Source organism: Citrus sinensis, chromosome 9 (genome assembly GCF_022201045.2).
Source record: "Citrus sinensis cultivar Valencia sweet orange chromosome 9, DVS_A1.0, whole genome shotgun sequence".
NCBI classification, from domain to species: domain Eukaryota; kingdom Viridiplantae; phylum Streptophyta; class Magnoliopsida; order Sapindales; family Rutaceae; genus Citrus; species Citrus sinensis.
In genome coordinates this window covers 28,433,857-28,455,431 of record NC_068564.1, presented here as the reverse complement: position 1 = coordinate 28,455,431, position 21,575 = coordinate 28,433,857, and the positions used below count along the sequence as shown (strand labels likewise).

Sequence of the window (21,575 nt, the reverse complement as noted above, 5' to 3'; positions counted from 1 at the left end):
GCGAGACAGAAGCCAAGCGTGCCAGGATCTGCTCGACCACGTGAAGGCGAGCAGGCTCTAAAGCATTCAAAAAAAGTTCTAAGGCATGCAAAGGCTCGTCAAGTCTCAAAGCCTGTTTTATGGCGAGACAGAAGCCAAGCGTGCCAGGATCTGCTCGACCACGTGAAGGCGAGCAGACTCCAAAGCATCCGAAAAAAGTTCTAAGGCACGCAAAGGCTCGTCAAGTCTCAAAGCCTGTTTTATGGCGAGACAGAAGCCAAGCGTGCCAGGATCTGCTCGACCACGTGAAGGCGAGCAGACTCCAAAGCATTCAAAAAAAGTTCTAAGACATGCAAAAGCTCGTCAAGTCTCAAAGCCTGCGCCATGGCGAGACCGGAAGCCAAGCATGCCAGGATCTGCTCGACCACGCGAAGGCGAGCAGAATCCCAAGCATTGAAGAATTCTCTAAGGCATGTGGCAAAACCATATGCCAAGCTAGAACCTGCTCAACCAGACGAAGACGAGCAGATTCTCAAACGGAAAATAACTCATGATTCCAACGCAAGAAAGTAATCAAAAACATCTTTATTAATTTGTTAATAATTAACAGAAGAGGTAATCTTCACAAACATTGTTCATTACAACACAAGAAATATGTTCAAGAAGATGGTGGATCGGTAAGCCGAGCAGCATCAGTTGGCTGGACCTCCTCAGGTGCAGGGGGAGTATCACCAGTTGCGTCCGGGGGGGTGCTCGCCTCGCCAACGACGGCAGGGGTGCTCGCCTCGCCAACGTCAGTAGGGACTACACGTGGAGGAGAATTTTCCTCCTCAATCACGATCGGTTCTATCCCTTCGGCATCTTCCTTGGCCGCCTCCTCATCCATATGTTGAGCAACACCAGCTGCAAGGTCATCCATCTTCAGATCAGGGTGCTGCTTCCCGAGGACGGCCATAATACAACGGTAGGAATGCCGAAGTCCCTGGTCGTACTGGTTGTCGGCTTCCCTCTCCAAGTTTTCGACCTGAGCTCGGTGGGAATCGCGAAGAGATTCGAGCTGAGCCTCATACATAGCCTTCTGCCTTCGCAGATCCTCCTTGACCTTGTTCAGCTCCTCCTCGAGGGTAATGGCTTTTGCTTGAGTAAGAGATTCTTGTTCTATCAGCTTGAGGTTCTCAACATTCAGCTCCCTTGCTTTCTTCTCGGCAACGTCAGCTCTGGTCGTCGCCGATTGAATATCCTCCTTCATCTTCCGGTCGTAGCGTCCAACCTTGGCCTTATAGTAGGTGGTCATGCAGCTGAGATGGAAAGCGTTGTACTGCATGGCTCCCACCAGCTCGCCTAAGGTGCAGCCATCAAAATCCTCGAGGTCTTTCTTGCTCACGAGTTTGGAAAGCTCGTTGAGATAGGGGGCCAAATGCTCTGCTCGGTTGTCAGGTAGACGAAACCGAGGCCCAACAGGAGGAGAAGAGGAAACAGGATCAGTGGCTGCTCCACTAGTTTCTCCGGCTTTGGCAGGAGGAGGAGGCAAAGTCTTCAAGGGAGAGACCTGCTGCACGATGTTGGCCCGCTTTGCAGTAGGGGCGTCCTTACTCTGGTCCCTCTTCGTGGCTGGAGGACGAGAACGTTTCCTGGTTGTATGTAGTTAGCAGTTCTCGGCTCGAGCAGGAATTGGCCAGTACAGCCTCGACCCGTTTAAGCTGGTCAGGTTTGAGCGGGAAGTGAACACCCCAAGAACCTGCAACACAAACAAACTCTTGGTTAGGGACAAACCAGTAAAGTGCAAACAAGAAGGGAGACAAGACGTCTAATACGAGCAGGCAACCTGGGACCACGAAACGGGGTGGGACGCGGAAGTTCTGCCCATCAACCTGTGCAACTTGACCCCAGGGACCCCCTACAAAAAAGAACTTCCTCTTCCAATTCCCACCACCACCAGTAGGAAGATCAGTTATGGGTTTCCTGGTTTTGGTACTTGATTGGAAGTAATACCAGCCGGTGTCTTTGGGGCTGCTTTTCAGCTGGTATAGGTGCTTCACCTCATCGACCGTGGGCTCGCTTTGGCAACATCTGTCCCACAGTATGAACAGACCAGAGAGCACTCTCCACCCGTTTGGGTTCAGCTGACCAGGAGCTAGATTTAGCCCGTTAAGAATCCGGGCAAAGTAGGGTTGCAAAGGACACCTCAGCCCGTGCCTGAAACTCTCCAAGAACAAGGTAACATAACCCCTAGAAGGCCGGCTAAGGGTATCCTTCTTTCTTGGGACCTTAAGAATTATTTCACCATGAATGCTATACCTAAGCCGGAGGTCATCGAGCTCGCCAAACGTGGTCGTGCACGTCATATAATCAATAGCGTAATCCCGCAATAGGGCTCTACCCCCTACTGTACTCTGCCCTTCTGGTCGCGACGCTCCTGATGGGGACACCTCACCAGAATTATCTCATCGACCCTCACTCAAGGTGTTCTCCGAGCCTGAAGACCATTCTTCATCGCTATGTCCGCTCGAGGAGGTTGTTTGGGGGGACATCCTCCTAGCGCTAGTGCCAACACTGGATCTAATAGGCTCCAAGGGGATCCCGGGATCAAAAGCAGGATCGGTGAGCAGACTAGGCAGGAAGTCCAACCCACCGTCGTCAACCTCAATGACTTTTTCTTTACCTTTCGACATTCCCTAAGCTCTAACCACAACACTACCACCAACTACTACCCAAACAAAAGAGAAGAGAAATTATCTATAACTATCCGAGACGAAGGAGATAGAAGAAATACCTGAAGTAATGGTTCAGTCGGTGAAAGACAGAGATGGAGGCCTTTATGCCGGAACTTCTTCGCCGGAGAGACAGAGACGAAGACGGAGGGAAATATGAGTTTGCCGATTCGAAAGGATATGGGTTACCTAATGGGGACGGATTCTTGGGTTGCCAGCATTTAACGGCACCAAATCCTAAGGGCCTCGTAACCGTTGGTTTGAAATTCGAATGGAGGGGCAGATTTCTGCCACCTCACCTTCTCCGCAATTAAATGCGATATGACTCTTAGCAGCCTTTCCCAGTCCCACGCGAGCAAGAGCTATTGAGTTTCTACTGCTGGTCCATTACATTACCCAACACCAGAAACTGGGGGACCGGTGTTCGAGGGAAATATATCGAGGAGACCAGACGTGATGAGCAGGTGTCTGGTGGCAGAGTTCTGCGAGCAGGTGTGTCCTGTAAGAGCCAAGTAGCAAGGGAATAGGAGTAGAAATATTCTGCTCATCCACGAATATGCCATTCGCGAGGCCGAACTCCCGTTAGAGGCATAAGGTCATTCATGCTAAAGGTCGAGGCGAGGAGACCCAGTCAACGACAGTTGGCAGGACGTGCGTTCCTATCCGAGAATTAAGGCACGAGGTCCGACTCCATTCGCCCACAATGGCGATAATGGGGCGTCCACATCCGAGAGTGGGGAGAATGACGGGCGTAGACTGCGGAAGACCGGGATTCAGAGGAAGCCTATAAAAAGGTAGCCAACGAAGGTAAAAATGTTAGAATTTTTGCTATTTAGAACTAAGAAAAGAGAACTCTAAAGAACTGAGATTACAGAAAAGCCATAAGATCCGTGGCAAGCGTTCCCGGAACCTTCATATCTGACTTGAGCGTCGGAGGGTTTACGCCGGAAAAACAACCGGCGTGCTCTGACTTGTTTCTGTGGACGCAGGAATACCTGGAGTAGAAAGCGTACGAGGAGAGATCCTGATCGAGGTGAGGTTGGTCGAGCAGATATCCTGGTCGTAGGAAGAGTGTAACCAGAATCTCGCATCAACAGAATCCAATTCCAAGTGCTTTTGAAGACAAAGGATTTGGGAAAATCTAAGCAATTTTGATCCCTTGTGCAATCACTCATCAGTATTTTAATTGTTAATATCTATTGTTACATTGATTGAAGTATTCAAATCTTTTTTCTATTTTAACATTTGATATTAGAAAATTTGAGATTTAACAATTGAAGTTTTTATTACTATTATCAATTTTGTTTACTTGAGAGTCGGCACGGATAGAAACATCCTTATAAATTATCTACAATACGATGCACCTGGGCAAAAAGCCAAAAATATTCAAAAGCTGATCTAATCTTGTTTGCTTGGGCGAATATACTGAATTTGATGAACTGCCTCAATGAAGCATGCTCCAATATCCATCCTCTTCAAGCATCAGTTAGAATACCAGAGTCAAGCGACATGTACTCAGATGATGCAGACATGCAAATGACTCATCACATGCCTAGAATTCACAGGAAACATGAATATAAGATCAACAATTCAAAGAAGACAAATGAGCAGCAGCAAGGATGAACCACGATACGCCAAGTGTAATGGCCATTAGATTGAATTCATATAGGCCTTTGAATCGGTTGCATAACTGTATTATTACAACGCTCATCTTGATCAGCAAGAAATGAACTTTGTATATACATTATCTAGTAATATGCCAAATACTAGGTTTATTTAAATTAGATAAACATGAAATGCTCAATAAAAAAGCAAAATATTTCCATGCGTTCTCACACCAACTTTATTGACATATGAATGTATATAACCCTTAGGGAAACAGTTGCATTCTGCCATATATCAGGCATCAGCTACACATGTCTCCAAATCTTCATGTCTAGTTTTATAAGCAAGAACCCGCTTCACGAGTGAACTTAATCTTCTTTCTATATTTAGCTCAGCAACGTAGAGGAATAACAGAGTTAAAGAAATACAACTGATCAAGATCCAATACACAGCAAAAATTCGTCCTTCTGACTTTGAGAAGCTCATGTCACCACAGCCTAAAGTCGTGATCGTAGCACATGAGCAACAGATTGCGTCAACGACATCCATTTTATCAATGGTAACTTGGAAGACGGCACTGACAAGTATTAGAAGTGGCAAACTGATCAATATCTTGATGCATTTGTATCTCACTTTGCTTGTCTCGATCTCATTCAGAATGCCGTTTAGATCAGCTATTTCATACGTGTGCAGCGCTTTAACTATCAAAACTGCATGCTTATTGAATAGATAGTCGACTGCTTTGGCCAGCACTAGTAGTGCGAATAGAGCCATTCCTGTCAAAACAAAAGCACATACAAGTAGTTTTGAGAGGACGCTATTAGGCATGAGATCTCCATGCCCTATAGCAGTCATTGTCACCACGCAGAAATAGACGGAATCTATGATTCCGTCTAGGATTCCATCATTTTTCATTCCTTTGATTTGGCTCTTGACGGCGTAGAAGCAAATGGTGCCTATGCCAAGATATATGGCCAGGAACACAACCGCCTTCCTAGTATTTGGACGGCGTATGGCAGAATTGGATTCAGGAGGAGGAATTGAGTTTTGTAGTGGAGCTGCAGGGGCACTTGTACTGCGATGAAGCCTTCTTCTTCTTCCATTGGGAGCATCTTTGTTGTTTGTTTGATTTGTTGATCCTACTAATGCAGAGGCCAATTGCTCATCTGCTAGTCCAGAGAGCAACGGTTCAAGATTTGCATCGTTGCAGGCCATTAGATAGCAAAATTTAAGCGATGAAGCACAATTCGCAGGGACGTGCTGCAAATTACTCATTCAGTTTATATCAAATAGTATATCAATCTAATTATTGCTATGAAAACCAAAGCACATAGAGGAGGACAATAATCTAAACAAACCAAATGGGTATCCTCAAAAATCGTTATTTAAGTTCTCACAAGAAGCAGATCATTAGATCAAGCAAGAAACTCTACCAAAGTGAGTGCCTTATGAAAATTACCAGATGACGCAAAGCAAGTAGCTTTACGAATCCTATTCCAAGTGCTCTTCCAAAGAAAAATATTTGGGAAAAAATTTAAGCAATTTGATCCCTTGTACAATCACTTGTCATTATTATTATTATTATTATTTTCTAACATTGACCGAAGAAGTATTCATTTTTTTTTTTTTTCTATTTGAATATTTGCTAATGGAAAATGTAAGGCTTGACCATTGATGTTTAATTTATATAACTTAGCAGTTGGCATGGATAAAAACAACCTCATAATTTATTTACAATACGATACACGCGGCAAAAATTTTCAAACGCTGATCTAATCCAATGAGCTCCAGAGAATGAGAGTGTTTGATGAATTGCCTCAGTATCTATCCTCATCAAGCATCAGTTTGAAATTGTGAAAACCAGAATCACTTAACATGTAATCAGATGTTGCTCATCTGTAAAGAAACTCAGCCTATGCCAAGGATTCACAGGAAGATAAAAGATCCACGAAGACAAATGAGCAGCTGTAAGGATGAAAAGGCGAGTCTAATAGCCATTGATTGAACTCATATAGACCATTGGATCGGGTGTAGAGCTGTAATAATGGTACAACACTCATCTTGCTCAGCAAGATATGAACTTTGTATATAAACATTGAAATGAAATGAACACCGGCAGTGTGTGTTGTGCATTTTATCTTGAGAAAATAAAAGCAAATACAGTAATATGTGAAATATAAGATTTAATTAACTTAGATACGCATGAAATGCGCAATAGAAAGCAAAATATGTGTGTGTGTGTCAACTATTGACACACGCACAGATATATGGCCATGAGGGGAACACTTGCAAGTTGCAACTAGAAATCAGGTAAACGTGCCTCCAAATCATCATTTTGCATTTTAAAATCAAGAATGCACTTGACGAGTGGCCTCAATCTTCTTTCAATACTGAGCTCGGCAACATACAGAAATAGCAGAGCTAATGAAACACAACTAACCAGGATCCAAACTGCAGCAAAAATACGTCCTCCTGACGTGGAGAACAAGCTCCTGCCACCATAGCCTAAAGTCGTGATGGTTGCACAAACGCAGTAGAATGCATCAACAACGTCCATTTTACCAACGGTAACTTGGGATGACGGTACCGACAAGCATGAGAAGCAACAAAATGATCAACATCCTGATGCATTTGTATGTCACTTTGCTTGTGTCAATCTCATTTATGATACCATTTAGATCAGCTATTTTATACGCGTGTACTGTGTAGTGCTTTAACCATCAAAATTTCATGCTTATTGAATAGTTACTCGACTGCATTGGTCAATATTAGTAGTAGGAAGAGAACAATTCATGTGAAAACAAAAGCGCACACAAGTAGTTTTGAGAGGACACTATTAGGCAGAAGGTTCCCGTAACCTATGGTGGTGATTGTCACCACGAAGAAATGGACAGAATCTACGGTCCCATTTACTCCTTTGATTTGGCTCTTGGCGGCGTAGAAGCAGGCGGTGCCTATGCCAAGATAGATGGTCAGGAACACAACCGCCTTGCGAATACTTGGGAGACTTATAGCAAAAATGGATTCAGGAGCAGGAATTGAGTATGGTAATGGAGCTGCAGGGGCACTTGCACTGCGACGAAGGCTGCTCCTTCTTCTTCCATTGGGAGCATCTTTGTTATTTGTTTTATTTTTTTAATTCTGCTAATGTAAAGTCCAACGGCTCATCTACTAATCCTGAAAGCAATGGCTCACGGTTTGCATTGTTGCAGGCCATTAGATTAGCAAAATTAAAGAGATGGAGCAATATTCGGGCGGACCTGCAGCAAATAATCGTTCAATTTGTACCGAATATTACAAAACTAATTAATTACATCAAATTAGAATATTCTCATCATTAATTAAGCTCAGAGCTCCACTGCTAAAGCTAACTACCAAATCCAGCCAGATCAAGCAAGAAACTTTACTGTCCGTCTGTCTTGTGAGACTTGCAGGTCAAGCAAAGAAAGCAGCTTTATAAGTCCAATTCCAAGTGCTTTTCCAAAGAAAATAATTGGCTTGTAGCTGCAACTACTCTGAAAAATCGAGGGTAATTCAAGCAATTTGATCCCCCGGTGCAATCAGGAAGTTCAAGCTTCTGAAAGTGATTATCTTTGATTATGAAAAATTTTGATAGCTGTTACTGATCATGAACGTTGGTAATTTGTATTTAATGTGGTTGACATAAAAAATAATTTTTACTTTTTTTAAGTCTTATTTCGCTCTTTACTTTTTAATTGTTTTTTTTTTAATACCATTGATTGAAATACTATTCAAGTCTTTTGCTCTTTTAATATAATTAAGTTTTTAATTATATTTTCTATTTACGTGTCTCAAAGTCTACATCTAAATTTGAAGTTAGTTTCGTTAGTTTTTCTAAATATATAGTTGTTATCGATAAAGATACCCTTATAAATTATTTACAGCATGATACACTTGCCAAAAGCCCTCAAAAGCTGACCTAATCCAATCTAATTCAAATTTTACATGTGTCAGGATTTTTTTTTTTTTCTAAAATATCCAAAACGTTTTACGATGAAAAACATATAATGATGTAGGATGGTTGTGTAGAATATATAGAGTATTTTTCTAGAATAATAACTTGAACTATAAATATTCATTTTTGGCTTATAATAATATATATCATTTCGAAGTTTGTTATAAATGAATTTAACCCACTGGCACTAGGTTGTCTTGACTCTATGATTTTGATTTTCTTTTTACTTTGAGGATTTTTATCTTTAACTGCCATTTATTTTGTTTTTCTTATTCCAAATAGTGGAATTTTAGTATGTAATAACAATTTAGATTTGTCTATTTTGATAAATTTGCATTAGTTAGGATTAATATAAAAGGGCCTTAAATCCTATTTATCATTAAGAATTAATTAAAAAATATTCTTAATTTAAAAAAAATTGTTTCCATACCTTTTATCAATCTTTATATTTTCGTTCTATCATATAAGCTATTTGCTTTTCATTGTTAAATATAAAAATATTGATTCTTTAAGAGTAATTCATAGACTAAGGTGATATTTATTTTTTTTGTCTGAAATTTGAATAAACTTGAATTAGTCTTAAATTTGAATAGAGCTTAATGTCTAAATTTGGATTTTTTTTTTGTTTGAATCGCTAAAAATAAATAGTAAGTTGTTTGTTTTTTAACTTAAAAATTTTGAAAACTAGTATTTTTACATTTGTGCCCTTACAAACCATAAATGTTAAACAAATAATAAACATCTTAAATAACATAAATAAGATAATATATTATTATAATATAAATCATGTTCAATTGAATACAACCCTTTAATATTCTAAATTAGGATATGTTAAATCAATTTTATTGTAGTTCATGATGTTTTATATGAAAAATATCCATAATTTTAATGGTCTACAATTATATATTATCACAAGTTATATATAGATGGGTAATAATGTAAATTATTAAATTTTATTTACGTAAGGATAAAAATTAATTACTTAGATAGAGATATTTTAGATAATATCTTTAATGATATCATTCAGACTTTTTGTATTAAGCAAATTTTTTTTAAAAATAGCTTAATAAGTTAATGACTTAATGGTTGAAAATTTTTATTATATTGTGAAATGAAAAAGAAATAAAAATAATTAGAGATTGGGCTGGGCCAGCTGTTTTATAATTTTGATTGACCATTTGGACGACATATCAGCCCGGCCCAATGATTCTGGTCAGTGGTATAAATCGATCCCGGTTGAAAATGATTGACCATGTTTGCTTCTTTGTAGATGTTGAAGTGGAAGCAAAGCAAGAAAATGGAGGGAAATCGTCGGCGTTCACACTTAGAACGCCACGATTTGCTTCGAAAAATAAAAGGTAATTTTAGTGGCAACAATAATAACAAAATGATAATGAATAAACAAATGCACTCACATTTCAATCAAATAGCTTTCGTTTCTGAAATTTTATATACTGTTTTGTGTTTAATTGCGCTTGCAGAGTTCTGTAAATCAATTTTGAAAGACATAACAGAGAGACGATCACTATCGATTTCAATCAATCAATTCAGAAACTACTGCAAGAATCTAGACGCTCACTGGTTTGATCATTGCTTCTTCTGCTCGTTTAATAACCTTAATTTCATGATTTTTTAAGTTTTATGTTAAATTACAGTTAAAATTGGAGTGAATTGAAATAGTTGTTAATTAATTTAGTTGTGTTTGGAAGTGGCCAAGTGCTCAGTAGAAAGCACTTTTGGGTAATCTATTTTGATTATCTTTCAACAAATTTAATTAATTAATTAATTAACATTTTGTTCTGTATTTGAATATATTTTTCAGAAAAAAGTTACCTATGAGTGCTTTTTTACCCCAAAAAAATTAAAAAGAAAAAAGAAAAATAAAAATAAAAATCTTGCAAAATACAATTGAAGTGCTTTTTATCTGAAAGTGCTTTCGTAGGAAGCATTTCCAATTTTCTTTCTACAACAAAGACAAAGTAAAATATATGTGTGTATCACTTCCAGACTTGCATAGTTGTTTCTGTGTGATTTTATGTGTTTTTCATGCCCTACTATTGGTTTATGCAGCTCCTGCAGCTATGATTTTCCACAGGGGCAGGAAATTCTCACACTTGAGAAGCAATGCCATGCACGTAGAATTGGTGAGTGAAGTGTCATTAGATTAATTGAGTCAAGGGCTTGTTTGATGAAGTAATTTACATGCTTTTTGCAGACTGATTATTGTGAGGTTCAAATTTTGTTGGTCCTTGTTTTCAGATATTTTGCTGAGTGTGCTACTGATTGTGCAAAAACTTCTGCAAGAAAATATACATATGTCAAAGAGAGATATATATTACATGCATCCATCTCTATATTCAGGTGAATCTGGATGAATTGCAGCTTTAACATCCCTTGTGTTTTTACTGTAAGTTGTAATCACATGGTATTCATATTCTCAGTTATTCTGTATCGTGGCTTAAGGACATTGTAAAAAATACCATTTACAGTTGCTTAGCACCATAAATCCATAATTGTCTTCTTACCTGCTAACTTTACTGGCACATTTTGGTGTGGTTTAATCTAATATTCTGAGTTCTAATGAGTTAGTGCTAATTGACATCGGTGAAGCTTTGGCTTGTAGGTGGATATCAATTGTCTGTTTCAAGATGTCATGGCTTTTGGGACAATATTGGTTCTGCTACCTTACTTTTTTCCTTTTATTTTGGAATGCAGAACAGTCAATTGTGGACCAAGCAATTAATGACATATGCATCCTTCTGCAGTGCAGTCGCCACAACATAAATGTGGTTGGTACTTCACTTGAACTTTTGATTTTGCCTCGTTATGTGAATTAATCTATGAGCGATGCGGCTAGCATACAATACAACGCTGAAGCATGATATGTTGTTAGATGATGATGATTAGTATTTCAAGTAGAATACCACATTTAATCCATTTCAATTAATCATCAGTTTTTATTCGATGTTTGGATATTGGTTTCTACCCATGTAAAATAAAAGTTACAGGTTATTTGCAAAGAGAATTTCTGCTGTGTATTATAATTTACTTCATGTCTTCTTCGTGCAGGTATCTGCTGGGAAAGGGTGAGTTCTTCTTACCTGAAAAACCTGGAAAATTTGTTGTTCTATCATGTTTCGTATGTGCTCAATTGCTTATTTCTTAGATTCTCATTCAAGTTATAGTGGGCGAAAATTGGATGTGAATATTTACCATTCCATTTCACTGTGCTGTAGAATGGTGATGGGCTGGTTAAGATTCCTGGAATCTGGAGCTAAATTTGATTGTATAAACAGTCCCAATGATGTGAGTGGAAGAATGATATATACATTTGCTTGCATCAGTGACTAGTTTATAATCGTTTATCTGATTCATTTGCAGGCCCATCCAATTCCTACATTCGTTGAGAAAGTCAAAGGCATCCAAACTATCGACTGTCATTGCATTTATGAACATTGGTTTTTGGTGTTACGCTTTAATAAGAAAAAAAAAAACTAAAAAGGAAATTACAGAGGCTTGAACTATATTTATACATATATTTATAAATAATTATAATAATATTATCAATACTAACTTGTAGTAAACTGCTTTAATAGAAAAAGTTGTTTGATAAGCACCCTTGCGATTGTTGCTTATAATCTACATTATTAAAGCTGTAAGAGATAAGTGGTCCTTGATTCTTGCTTCTGTGTAGATATTGTTAGTACCGCCAATTACATACTAGTTGTAGAGAAAGAATCAGGTAACGGCTCTTATTCTCAATGTTCATAAGTTTCTCATAATTTTGGAAGAGGAATTTATTTCCAGGATTGCTATTCTCATGAAACCATTATTATGTATATCCTGGATGCAGTGTTCCATCGTTTAGCAAATGATCAATACTGCACCAGAAACCGCTGCATTGTCATCACAGTAAGTAAATATATTGTTCATCTTCTCTTCTTAAAGTCATTCTTAAGTATCTCTTCTTTGTTTTCTTCTAGGGGAGAGGGTATCCAGATATCTCCACAAGAAGGTAGGAAACTCCCCTTGTATATTTGAAAGGAAATAGGGATAATGTTTGTGTGGAAATTTGGGCAACTCTCATGCTTTGGTTTCTCTATCATCTGCTTGTATTTGTGTAAATATGAGCATATCCTCTGCTTTCAGGTTTTTGCGACTCCTCATCGAGAAGTTACGTCTGCCCACCTTTTGCCTGGTAGATTGTGATCCATACGGCTTTGACATCCTTACCACATACCGGTTTGGTTCAATGGTAGGGTTTTTGTTTTATAATTTGCAACTTCTTTGCTTGCTAGCTTCATACTCTGTAGCTATTTAAGGTTACTACAATAGACTAGCAAAAGATGGCACCAAGGCTTTTCGTTATTCACTACCCTTAAATTGTTTCCTCTCTTATTATACTTTGTTTGAAGCAAATGGCCTATGATGCAAAGTTTTTGCGCATCCCAGAGATGCATTGGCTTGGTGCTTTTCCCTCAGATTTCGAGAAATATGGTCTTCCTAAGAATTGTCGCCTTAAATTGACAGTGGAAGGTGAGGTAGATGTGAACTAAGGCCTTTTTGAGATGGGTTTCTTTTAATTGTTGCCCTTACCCAAGTTTGTGTAATTGTACCGGGACTCTTGTTAGATACGAGAAAAACTGAAGCCATGTTACATAGGTGCTACTTGCAAAGAGAAGTTCCACACTGGAGGTAGAATTCCTTCACAAAGCATCATATAAAGCTGTTATTTTCATAGTACTAACCCGCCGCGCTTTCCCATGATAGGTCCGAATTAGAGTTGATGCTGCAATCAGGAGTGAAATTCGAGATTGAGGCATTCTGCGCCTGCTCGTTTTCCTTCTTGTCAGAGAAGTACATACCATCCAAGATTCAAGGTGGAGTCCATTTCCTAAGCATTTAATAGCTTGAGGCTACACTTGATTATACTAACAAATGATTACAATTTTCGCAGAATTTGAGAGGCTAGCAGTTTGAAATATTGCTTCGGAGTTGTAGGACATCGTCTTATTGTTCCACGTGATTAGGGTGGCGGCAGTAGAGTCTTTGGAATTGAAATGTATCTTGTATTTTCCAAGGCTGTTGATGTAACCATTCAAGGTCTGAACTTTTTTGTTGTTCAATTTTGAAGTTGCATGTTTCAGATATTTGGAGATATTTTCTCCACTAGCTAAAAATTTATTATTTTTATCAAAATTATTATTTAAAAATTATAATAAAAAAACTATATTTACTATATACTATCATCTATTAATTCTTTTAAATACGTCAAATGAATTCAAGATTCAAAGTAAAACAAGTCAACTGCAGAAACCAAAAAATTGCGTTGGCCACTGATCAAAGAAATTAATCTCCATTTAACAAAGGGAAATTAAAAAGGGTAGAGAGATTTAGGAATAAATGTGAGAGTGACAGCTCACAGAGGAATGAAAATTTTGAGGAATCAAGATTACTATTATTTATTTATGGAAAACATAATTTCTAGAACAGATTTGTGTCCATTTTTTAATGCTTAATTTGGTATTTTAATCTCGTTGCTCTATTTGGCTTTGCAACACCCTTCTGTATTTTCTCTTAAGTCAAACATTGAGACCACCGTTAACAGTTTGACATTCTCATGGTCATAGCGTCATAGTTTATTATTTTTCCCTAAGAGAATCAGAAATTGTTCCAATGGAGCCCATGGCAGAAATGGTATCATCTATAACTTGATGTTTTGCTATCATTATACTTTGAATTTTGATTCTCATTTTCGCTGGTTAAATATATGCAGACTTGTAATCTGAAAGTAAACATCCATTGTGATATATGTAAAAGGAAGGTTATGCAAGTGTTGCAGAATCTCCATGGTAACACGCCATTTCTTATTTTCCATTATTTCATTTTAATAAATATTAATCCATTCATCAAAGTCTAATTAAACTATGAAATACTATTGCCCTAAGCTTGTATTAATACATATAGTTCAATTTGTGCTGCATGACGCTTCTTTTTTTTTTAAAACGTTTAAAAGTTTTTGGTTGCAGGAGTATATTCAGTTGTGATAGATGCAGAAAAAGGAACAGTGAATATTTCAGGTAAAGTGAATCCAAATACAATGTTGAGGATTCTTGATAAGAATGGGAGACATGCAGAGTTCTCATGTCTTGAATTTCATGGTCAAGTTGAGAAAAATAATTATGTGGAAAATGATCACTGTTATTATTATGGAGATCATGGATATATTCCACCTAGGGTGCCTGTGCCTTACTCATCATATCCAATGCTGGGGCCTGAATTTTCATATTATGAAAGGTACCCACCATTCTTACCGCCGCCGCCGCCACCATTACCACCTCTGCCACCTCGACCTCCGCCACCACGACCACCACCACCAGCAGTTAGTGAAACTTCATCAGCAGCCCCACAAGCGAAGGCCGTAACCCCAAGTCAGAAGTCTAAATGTTGTACCATAATGTGAAAATGTTTAATTAGATAAATTTTGGCAGGTTTTGTCCTCATTGGTGGTTTACTAGCGGATCATTGTGGCATTTTAATTAATAGATTTTTTTTGCATGTTCCAAGTTCCTTTCTTCCTTGTTTCAAATGTAATGGTATTGGCACACAGCACATCATCTGAATCATGTGATTACAGTGTCCAAAGCATTGAGTCCTTTGTTGAGCTTTCCACCAACGAATGATTGATTATGTTATCCAAGAGGCAGAGGTTCAATATAAAGCCGATAAAATTTTCCAGAAATCGGCTTGTTTTATTTGGTGCGGCGAGGTTCATTTCATGATTAGGCCGATTTGGATATGGTCAATGTATCATCTATATACGGCTAATGAAAACAAAGAAATGCAAAAGGTTTTGTCTCTTTGCAAACCAAGTACAAGGGACCCATATAACTTTATCAAGATCAAGAAGCTTAATATTGCAGCTCAGGAATCTGTAAAATTGGATTTATCTGTGTGCAGTCATAATCACCAGCCGGTTGCTTGCCCCACAACACAGTATCGAGATCATTTGGCAATCATAGGAACACGTATACTTCTTTTTTCCTCTTTTCTTTTTCTTTGGCCTTTTTCATCTGCTATGAAAATGAACGAAACAGATCGTTGCTGTTTTTTGGATTCTTATTGACCGAAAAATCTACAAGCAAATACGATAAATTTTAGGGGACCGGACTGATGAGGCCACAGTTCCTTGATATATGCATTAACGCTTGTATGCAGAATGAATTTTTCTATCTTGCTTCGAAGCAGATGCAAAATCACATCATGAATTTGGCATCATGCTATGCTGCCCTCAATTTCTTGTACTTTGATCAGTTCAAATTTCATTAATTCATGCTTTGAGGAGAAAACTAGACTTAATTGATTTGTCGATGTCAATAATTGAACAGAAAGTCTTGAATTGATGTAGCCCGATTGCATTTTGTGGTACACGTTCTGGGAAGTAATGCGAGCATATCTCGTCACCATATTCACTTGTGGATCATATCCTGTGAAAATTGCATGACCTTGGAACAGTTAAAACAGCTCCTTCAATGACGGGTGTTGGGAGGTTCTATTCAGAATTATTGGGACTCGTATCTCCAAATCAATGCATGATATGCATCATTCTGGTCAGGATACATAAAAGTTATTGCCCTTTTTTGTTTCTTTTACAGATTTTTTGGTAAATTATTGGCACTCGAAATGATATGTTTAGGTTTCCCTCTTGGGCCAATCTATTCCTTTCTCACATACCCCACACCTCATAATTGATTGAATTTGTATTGTTACACTGCATTATTTCAGGAATTGGACAAACCTTAAGTCTTTGATTACACTGCATTATTTCGGGAATTGGACAAACCTTAAGTCTTTGATTGCACTCTTATGTGTATCCCTCATTATTCACTTTGCATTCAATCAAAATAGTTTCAGTTCCCTGATCACTCATCAATTCAGATGACTGATTTGACAGCCGCCCCACATTCATCTGATACGTGCACGCCTGATCCGGGGCCCCGGGATTGCAGATTTTGGCACCCTGAAATATTTTTAGGCTTGAAGATAGGAAAATTTTTGGTCATTTTTTAAAAATGCTATACCTATGCCTACTTTCGCATAGAGTGGGGGTGTTGGGTGCTTCTGGATACTCACTGCTGATCGATGTGCCAAATTTGAGTGAACCAGACAATACTGCTTCATTCAATGCGAAATTGATTTCACTTTGAAGAAAGAGGACCCAATCTTGGACTAACAACATGCTCTGATGTAAATCCAAATACAAGGATGAAGAAGTTGAAAACGAAAGCTCTTCAGATTATGACCACATAAGTGTAAAGAGCTCGTGGGATCATTCTGCCACCTGTATCAGTAGATGGCAGTTTCAATCTTTTTCGGCCAGAAGAGCATATTTTAAGTGTCATTTTTTTTCTGTAACCACATTATTAGCGAGCCGGACCATTAAACTTATAGTGTTTTTCTTGAGTGAACAGATTAATATGACTTAAGTATGAGACTATCAGTTGGTCCATTTTGAAAGTACTTGTGGCACTGTCAAAGCTTTTAAATATGCTTCCCCAGCAAATCATAAGCATATTTTCCTTTTTATCTGTTTCTTATAATATCTCATTGAAAATAAAAATAAAAATAAAAGGGCTTGTTCTTAGCAGAAATTTATTTGCAAATTTTGGGAGAAGAAAAGAAACAGCGTCACATCCTAATTTGGTTTGTTCCCCACAATAAGTGGCTATACAAGTACCGGTAGCTGAGTGGCGTTCAAATTCAAAGGACTAGCTGCACGTGTAAAGCCTCATTAGGGGTCACGTACATACATAAATACACATATATATATCTCTTGTTTGTATTTTCTGTTCAATGATATCTATCTCTTAAATATGGCCGTGAATCACATTCTTAAACAGTTTTAAGTAATGATGTCTTGAAAGTGAGATGAAATTTAATATGATTGGTTGTAGATGATGACTAGGAGTAATTAGGATTTTGATGTCGTAAGAGGCACCAATTAATTAGTTTACCTTTGAAGACAGACTGTTGGATTCAAATAATTCTATTATAACGTAACTTAAAATATTTGATTAGAATAGATCTACATATTTCACATGTTAGTCAATTAAAATATTTTATCAAAATAGATCCACATATTTGACATGTTAGTCATTTCATAAGCATAACATCACTTATTAAGTTTTGTAAATTTTACCCTATCACTAATCTCATATGTTCAATTTCTTTGACAAAGTTATGCAATTTAGTGAATTGAATGTAGGCATTCGGTTTGGTTCAGTTTTTCGATTCAAGAATTTAATTTTTTTTTTTAATCGGTGTAGATTCAATTTTAAAATGATGAAACCAACAGGTTAAATTTCTAGTTTTCTTCGGTTTTTGGAAACAATGAAAAACATAAAGAAAATTGAATGAGCTGAACTGAACTAATTTGAGTTAAATTTAAATTGATTATGTTTGGTCAGTTTAATTTAAATAAAATTTTAGACCTTATCTTTTTTTTTTTTTTCCCCACATGGTCTTCGAGCCTCATGATATATAAAAAATTATATAATATATATATCAAAATACAGTTGGTTTCACATTGATTTGTACACCCGTACAAGAGAACATGACTCGTGTATCTACAGTAATTGAGTTTTATGACATTATGAATGCATCATTGAATTTACTAAAGATGATCATCACTATGACAATCACCAACTTAAGCTTGACCTAACACAATTATTTGAAACCTTAAAATTGCCGTGGTTTAGACAACAAGCATAGCCGACCAAATCCCCTGAGTCATTACTTTTCATCATTTGTGTTCTGAATTTTAATCATTAGACTTATTTGATAAGTTTTGCCTCCACTTCATTTTAATTTGTCGCTCATCCAAAACAAAATTCCCAAGTCAAGGGGAAAATCTTTACGAAGCACTGAAAATGATAATCCTAAAAAAATTGTAAAGTGGAGGCTTGTTAATGATATTGCTTAATATCTAAATATGACATGAGCAAAGCCCCCCATTAATTTCGTATTTGATTAAATAATCTCCAAGGATCTTATGGAGCCCCACACTAAATGGAGAAAAATTTGAATAATTTTTAGAAAATTGGGAAAAAATAATCCCTGAATTCTTAACAGGGTGAGATTTAGTTTTGTACTCCATCCCCCCACTCCCATTATATATAAATATTTTTTTATTCTTATTTAATAATTTTTATTTTATCAAATATAATGTCAATTAATAAATTTTCTTTTTATTTTTATGTAATATAAACATGATATAACTAAAAGAAAACCTTATAATATAATTCTTTTTCAACTCTAAAATATTGTTATATTTTTTTCTTTTTTATGGTGTTGTTCTCTTCAAATATTTTTTAGTTTTGATATCATTTTAAGATATTGTTTTAAGCTTTTAGAGTTTTTTTTAAAAATAATTTAAATATTTTTATAGTATGGTGATACTTTTATTTTAAGTCTTTAATTTTTAATTTACTAAAATTGTGTATCTATATCTATTATAAAATAGGAAAATAAAAAATAATGTGGAGATGAAAAAATTATTTTTCACATGGCCCCAATAATTTTTTTAGAGAATAAGGTAGAGAAGGAAAGTAAAAGTTTTTAATAGGATGGAGAGTGGATAGGCTTCTCCACCCCAAACCCACCGCATTGACATCCTAATAACCTCTGCATTTATCCACCGCAAAAATTTTTGATTGATTAATTAATTAAATTGACTATCATTTTCGGATGAACATTTGTGTCCAATACGAAGATAACAAGTAATTACTTAAATTTTCTTGAATGATAGAAGGGCCTTGGCGCTCCTGCCACTTAATACGAAAGCAATCAGAAAAATTAACCGGCAACTCATTAAAATAAACGAAGGGAACCAAAGACTATACACATGGCATTATTATGTTATATGGTACACTATTTCTCATTATTATTGTGGGATCAGTATGAGACATTTCATTGGTTGACCTCTAATCAGTAGATTTTGGGTGTCGAAATCATGGTCTGGGTTCGGCCAGCTCACTTTGTATTCTCTAATTTTTTTTATAAAAAATTTTTACAGTAGCTTAACGCAAAATTTTATCTAGGAAAATTAATTAATTACTGCTAGCCATTCTGATTCCTTTTGAACTCCTCCCAGGAAAGAAAATATTATGAACCCTATTTGATAAAATTACTTTGATCATAATTTAATAAGCAAAGGTTGAACATGGGAAGTGCCTTTTGGTTTGATTAGTGATATAGCTATCAGCATGTCTGCATATATTCATGCAGTTAATTGAATTAATTAATGATCATTTTGGCTGTTTCGACTATGAGCATTGGAATCTAATTTAAGTACCAAAGATGGCAACATAATATAAAATTAGAAAGGAGATAAACCATAAACAAACATATATTATTAGACATAAAAACAAAAGGCTAAAAAGAAAGAGAGAATAAAGCAAGAATAATAATAAAAAAAAGTAGTAGAATCTCTATGTACAGCTGAAAAGGCGTTAATGATTCACTAATTGCTTAATTATATATTTATATATATATCAATATTAATTAGAAAATGATATGTGTATTCCTTAAACCATGATTAATTGCTGTCTAGCCTCAATCCTTAATTCTTCTTTCATCTTTCTAATAAAATCTTCAAATTTTTTGTTCAATTCCTCATCAGTCAACTTCCCATTTCCTTCTTCTTCTTCTTCTTCTTCTCCTTCTTCAACTTCATCAATAAAAAAGCTGCTCTCTGCTTCTGCTTCTTCTTCTTCATCTTCTTCAAGAACAGCACTTTCTTCTTCTGTTTCTTCTTTTTCTTGCTCTTCACGTGTTTCCTCTGTTTCTGTCTTTGTTATCGCCGCTTCACTTTCTGTGTTTTCACTTTCTTGCTCCTCCGCATTTTGTTTTTGCTGCGTTTGAGTAATTTCCAGCTCAGCTTCTTGTTCCAACGTCATTGGAACTTCATCTGTCGTTGTTTCGATGATGGTCATTTGGGGCTGCGGATCATCTTCGTAGTTCTTGAAAGACTCATGATGATCAACCGTAAGATTATACTTGTTATTATTTGATGGTGATGGCGATGATGATACAGATAATAAGCCAGAGTACTTTGCCAAAAAAACTAAGAGGCCATTACAAAGAAGGAATGTGCAGTTTTTGTCCAAAGTGTGGCTGAACAATTTCAAGGGTAAAGTTGAGAAGTAGAAGTTGAAATAATGGAGAAAAGAGATCAAGGTTGTGTGAGAAAAGAAAAGGGAAAATACTGAAACTGATACTATTAATTTGGTAACAGCTTTCCTCAGAAACTGGGAGTTTATGAACTGACTCAAGCTCTCTTGTTTTTGGTAATATTGCTCCCCTTGATTTTGAGTATCCATGGTTTCTTTCTTTCTTTCTATCTTTCTATTTTGGGCTCTTTGAATATTTTTGGCTCTTTGGATGAACGAGGGGAAATGTGGGAAAGCAGTTGAATTGTTTTATGAATTAATAAGCTGGTTTGGTTGGTTCGAGTGTGTGAATGAAGAAACCACGAAGGTGCTTATATAGGGAAATTTGATAGAGAGTTTGGATCAAGTTTACAAAAATACCCTCACTACTTTTTGCATGCGATAAAAAATTCACAAACTGATTCCTTCTAATTTGTGTCTCCGGAGCACACATTTTAAGTGGTTAATATTTTTTTAAGATAACTTCCAACTTATCTTGTCCGTTCTGAAAGTCTCCTCCTCAACATGTGTCCGTAGGAGATGTACATACCTTAAATATTATCTTTTAATGGAATTTCAAGTAACCCCACCTACCCTTGAGACTTGTGGGACAAATCGAGTCTAGGTGTCCAAAACCCATTAAAATTAGGTAAGAGTTATCTTCTTATTTACCAATTTGATGAGTGCTTGACCAATAGTTTTTGGCTTACATGATTGAGAGGGTGGTATTTAATTATCATCCTGGAACCAAAACCCTAGCTATAAGATTAAAAGAGAGAGCATTTTCAAGAGTCATCTCATATACGTCTTGGTATTTGGATTAGTACAAAAATCCCCAATGATTTTGTGGATGTTCCAAATGTACAAGACTCTGTAGCCTTCTTTTTTTTCTGTTTCATTTTTTGGGTAATGGATGATTCCTTCTACTTTTGGGGGTTTCAGTTGGAATCTAAAGAAAAAAGGAATGGTAACTGTGGAAATTTGGATTTGGTGCATTGGTACTTGACTTTTAAGCTCGTGTATTTGATGCCTTGATCTAAATTACTCATGTTTTCTCTTCAAGTAGTTTCAAGTATTAGGTAATTATAGTAATTA

General features: G+C 36.7%; 4 protein-coding genes across 11 annotated transcripts; 2 read left to right on the top strand and 2 right to left on the bottom strand.

The window, feature by feature from the left end:
- Positions 1-4,589: 4,589 nt before the first annotated feature.
- LOC102612157 (two-pore potassium channel 1-like) lies at positions 4,590-5,510 on the bottom strand. The gene has a single exon (XM_025097477.1). The coding sequence runs from the start codon at positions 5,508-5,510 to the stop codon at positions 4,590-4,592; it is 921 nt and encodes a 306-aa protein (XP_024953245.1).
- A 4,001-nt stretch (positions 5,511-9,511) lies between these two features.
- Positions 9,512-14,695, top strand: LOC102612459 (meiotic recombination protein SPO11-1). Of its 8 annotated transcripts, none has more exons than XM_052433049.1 (19): positions 9,512-9,629; positions 9,753-9,852; positions 10,342-10,415; positions 10,531-10,632; positions 10,987-11,064; positions 11,341-11,410; positions 11,508-11,577; positions 11,653-11,689; positions 11,966-12,013; positions 12,125-12,183; positions 12,255-12,286; positions 12,421-12,526; positions 12,687-12,807; positions 12,903-12,966; positions 13,042-13,151; positions 13,229-13,374; positions 14,048-14,123; positions 14,301-14,351; positions 14,569-14,692. In XM_052433049.1, the coding sequence occupies exons 1-16, from the start codon at positions 9,542-9,544 to the stop codon at positions 13,249-13,251; spliced, it is 1,182 nt and encodes a 393-aa protein (XP_052289009.1). In that variant the 5' UTR covers positions 9,512-9,541; the 3' UTR covers positions 13,252-13,374; positions 14,048-14,123; positions 14,301-14,351; positions 14,569-14,692. The 8 variants fall into 8 exon arrangements, with proteins under 8 accessions (XP_052289009.1, XP_052289011.1, XP_052289010.1 ...); XM_052433051.1 differs by having other exon boundaries at positions 10,987-11,057; positions 11,341-11,357; positions 14,569-14,691; XM_052433050.1 differs by having other exon boundaries at positions 10,987-11,060; positions 11,341-11,357; positions 14,569-14,689.
- LOC102620265 (uncharacterized) lies at positions 13,332-14,734 on the top strand. The gene is made up of 2 exons (XM_025097478.1): positions 13,332-13,374; positions 14,301-14,734. The coding sequence occupies exons 1-2, from the start codon at positions 13,332-13,334 to the stop codon at positions 14,732-14,734; spliced, it is 477 nt and encodes a 158-aa protein (XP_024953246.1).
- Positions 14,735-19,729: 4,995 nt separating this feature from the next.
- LOC107176515 (uncharacterized) lies at positions 19,730-20,800 on the bottom strand. The gene has a single exon (XM_015529171.3). The coding sequence runs from the start codon at positions 20,649-20,651 to the stop codon at positions 19,857-19,859; it is 795 nt and encodes a 264-aa protein (XP_015384657.1). The 5' UTR covers positions 20,652-20,800; the 3' UTR covers positions 19,730-19,856.
- Between the last annotated feature and the right edge of the window lie 775 nt (positions 20,801-21,575).

What these genes read in the sequence shown, in the direction of transcription:
- LOC102612157 (XM_025097477.1), bottom strand. Translation starts at nt 5,510, where the DNA reads ATGGCCTGCAACGATGCAAATCTTGAACCGTTGCTCTCTGGACTAGCA.
- LOC102620265 (XM_025097478.1), top strand. Translation starts at nt 13,332, where the DNA reads ATGTATCTTGTATTTTCCAAGGCTGTTGATGTAACCATTCAAG. An exon ending in TGTTGATGTAACCATTCAAG is followed by an intron (nt 13,375 to 14,300) that starts GTCTGAACTTTT and finishes TTTTGGTTGCAG; the next exon opens with GAGTATATTCAGTTGTGATA.
- LOC107176515 (XM_015529171.3), bottom strand. Translation starts at nt 20,651, where the DNA reads ATGGATACTCAAAATCAAGGGGAGCAATATTACCAAAAACAAGAGAGC.
- LOC102612459 (XM_052433049.1), top strand. Translation starts at nt 9,542, where the DNA reads ATGTTGAAGTGGAAGCAAAGCAAGAAAATGGAGGGAAATCGTCGGCGT. An exon ending in TTGTTGTTCTATCATGTTTC is followed by an intron (nt 11,411 to 11,507) that starts GTATGTGCTCAA and finishes ACTGTGCTGTAG; the next exon opens with AATGGTGATGGGCTGGTTAA. An exon ending in CATACCATCCAAGATTCAAG is followed by an intron (nt 13,152 to 13,228) that starts GTGGAGTCCATT and finishes CAATTTTCGCAG; the next exon opens with AATTTGAGAGGCTAGCAGTT.